The 2864-nt window shown below is 55.5% G+C and overlaps 1 protein-coding gene across 1 annotated transcript; it reads right to left on the minus strand.

Annotated features, from left to right (window-relative positions):
- Nucleotides 1–861: 861 nt before the first annotated feature.
- On the minus strand, nucleotides 862–2478 carry LOC308304959 (dual specificity protein kinase CLK2-like; the record flags this gene model as incomplete). The annotated part of the gene is made up of 1 exon (XM_080749582.1): nucleotides 862–2478. The coding sequence occupies one exon, from the start codon at nucleotides 2476–2478 to the stop codon at nucleotides 862–864; it is 1617 nt and encodes a 538-aa protein (XP_080605708.1).
- Nucleotides 2479–2864: the final 386 nt, after the last annotated feature.

Below are 2864 nucleotides of genomic sequence, written 5' to 3' on the forward strand. Positions count from 1 at the left end.
GGACCGCAATGCAACCCTTGATGCTGACCAGCAGGGAGGAATTGAGTTCCATTTTGATGGTCTTGAAGCGATTAAACCCTGACTCCCCAGTCCCAGGGCCGACACTCTAACCACACATTTATTGAAACCGTTTCTATTATTTCATACTGGCTTGCATTCCGATCTGAACCACTGAAGTTGTTTGTTTCTTAGACCGTTCGAATTGTAGAATCAAAGAACAGTTTTCAGTTCTAAAAACGATAACGTAGTGCTTGCTGGCTATGAACGTTCCCATGTTATCTGCTCCACGTTTCGTTATAATAATAAAAAAAATCACACCTTGTGTGAAGTGAGTGGTGCTATTACTTTATTATACTTTGAGCCGTTTTTGCCTATCTAAGCCAGATGTAGGCCACACTTCAGTTTACTTTAGGGCCAGGACATCTTCCTTTTACATAGAACACACTTTGAGCCATTTGTGCCAAGATGTAGGCCACGCTTCAGTTTACTTTTGGGGACCGGATGTTGGAAAGAAACATGACAAAGAGAAAGAGAAACTCTGTCTTCCTCTAAGATAGTGGTTCTCAAACTTCGAAATTTGAAGGTCTACCCTTGACTTTGACTGTGTACAAATAACAGGCCCATTTGGCTCCATTTGTACAATGTCAAAGTTATAGATTGTAAGAGTCAATTTAGACCCCGGCCTAAATTGACCCTTACAAGAACCTAGAGAGTCACTGAACCTTGAGAACCACTGCTCTAAGATACAGAGTCCAGGGTTGTGTCTTTGTGGGTCATTGAGTTAGGTCCCCAGGTCGCCTGCCCTCATGCCCCTCCTCCTAGCTCTTCTTGGTCCCCAGGTCGCCTGCCCCCATGCTCCTCCTAGCTCTTCTTGGTCCCCAGGTCACCTGCCCCCATGCCCTCGAAGAACGGGTGTTTGTGGGAGTCGGCCAGCGCCAGCCTCTTGGAGGGCTCGTACTCCAGCAGGCTCTCGATCAGGTCAAACAGCTGCTGGTGCTCCTCGGCCTCCGAGAGGAGGTAGCGCCTCAGCGGCTTGCAGTTCTCCCGGACGTACTTCCCCGCCGACGACCTCTCGTCCCAGTCCAGGCAGCCGCGGTAGAAGTACTTCTGCTTGCGCGCCTTGCGTATCATCCTGGTCGGGATGGGCCCCAGGATCCTCTCCATCATGGCCAGGTGCTCGCGGTTGTCGTGGGTCTGGAACAGGGTGAAGCCCAGGTAGTACTCGAAGAGGATGCAGCCCAGGCTCCAGGCGTCGCAGGGCTGAGACCAGCCCAGCTCCAGGATGACCTCGGGCGCGCGGTAGTGCCGCGTGGACACCACGGCGCTGTGGTGCTCGTGGTCGAAGGTGGCGCTGCCGAAGTCCACCACGCGCAACGCCGTGCTCTTCACGGTGCGCTCGTCGCGCTTCTTCTCGCCGTTGTAGGTCATGGTGACGTCGGAGTTGACAAACAGGATGTTCTCGGGCTTCAGGTCCGTGTGCGTCAGCTTGTTGTCGTGCAGGAAGCGCACGGCCAGGCACACCTGGTAGGCCATGTGCCGCACCTGGCCGATGGAGTAGGGCAGGTAGTTGTTCTCCTTCAGGAAGTCGAAGGTGCTCATGGCCAGCAGCTCGAAGGACAGGCACACGTGGCCATAGTGGTGGAACCAGTCGTACATCTGCACGCAGAAGTGCTTGTTCTCGGGGTCCTTGCGGTTGATCCTCTCCAGGACGTTGATCTCCAGCCGCGCCACCTCCTTGTACTTGTCCTTGTTCTTGATGATCTTCAGGGCCACGTGCTGGCCTCCACGGTGGCGGTCGATGCACTCCATCACCCTCCCGAAGGTGCCCTCCCCCAGGACGCCGACGATCTCGTACCTCTCCTGCAGGACGTCCCCGCTGCGGCAGATCAGGTGGCCCTCGGCGTCGTCCCGGGCGCTCCCCGGCGCCTGCGTCCGACGGCGGCTGCAGCTCCGCGAGGGCGACGGCGGGCTGTACGACCAGGATCTCTGCCGCCTCCGCTTGCGGCCGGCGCCGCCGCGCCTGCCGTCCTTCCAGCGGTACGACTCCTCGCACTGGCGCTCCCTCTCGGCTCGGCCGCGGCGGTAGGCGCGCGTGTCCGGGGAGAGGTTGCTGCGTGGCGGGTAGTAGCTGTCCTGCTCTCGCCCCCTGCTGGAACCCGCTCGCCGGTGTCCCTGGCAGAACCTCCTGTCGAACGGCCGGCGCTCCACCGAGCGGTTGTCGCGGCTGCTCCTCGCGCGGCCTCCGTAGCTTTCTTCCTGCCTGTATCTGTAGCTTCCTTCCTGTCTGCGCCTGTAGCTTCCTTCCTGCCTGTGTCTGCGTCCCCTCAGGTCCCTGTCTCTGTCCCTCTCTCTCTCACCGCTGGAGGACATGGAAGGGGACCTCCCGCGTCTCTTTCTCCATCCTCGGTCTCGGTCCCTGTAGTGGTCGGGGTAGTATCTGTCTCTGTCCGGAGGGGAGTACCTTCTGGAGGGAGCCATTGGGTTTGGGTTTAACAGCCTGTATGTTTTGTCCCGCAAGAAATCCAAAAAGGCGATGCTTCTGCTTTTCTTCTGTTCGTCTCGTTATTTATGATTTGTTTTAAGTGTTAAAGCTTGCCTGCTAGCAAAAGCCCGCCTTGCTGGTCTGATATCTGATACAGCTAAACGACCCTAGGGATATATCTGTGTCCGTGGGGGGCGGCCACGGTCGGTCTCCATTCTCTATTCAATAATAAAGATTATATAATATAATAACATATATAATTGGGAAATGCTCAGGTTGGATCTCAAACTTCATGTAGCCAGACTATGACATCATATATATATATATCTATGACATCAGTCACCTATGATGTATCTGTGACAGTATGACTCCAAATATGGGC

Source organism: Nannobrachium achirus (genome assembly GCF_963921795.1).
Source record: "Nannobrachium achirus genome assembly, chromosome: 19".
Classification (NCBI taxonomy): Eukaryota; Metazoa; Chordata; class Actinopteri; order Myctophiformes; family Myctophidae; genus Nannobrachium; species Nannobrachium achirus.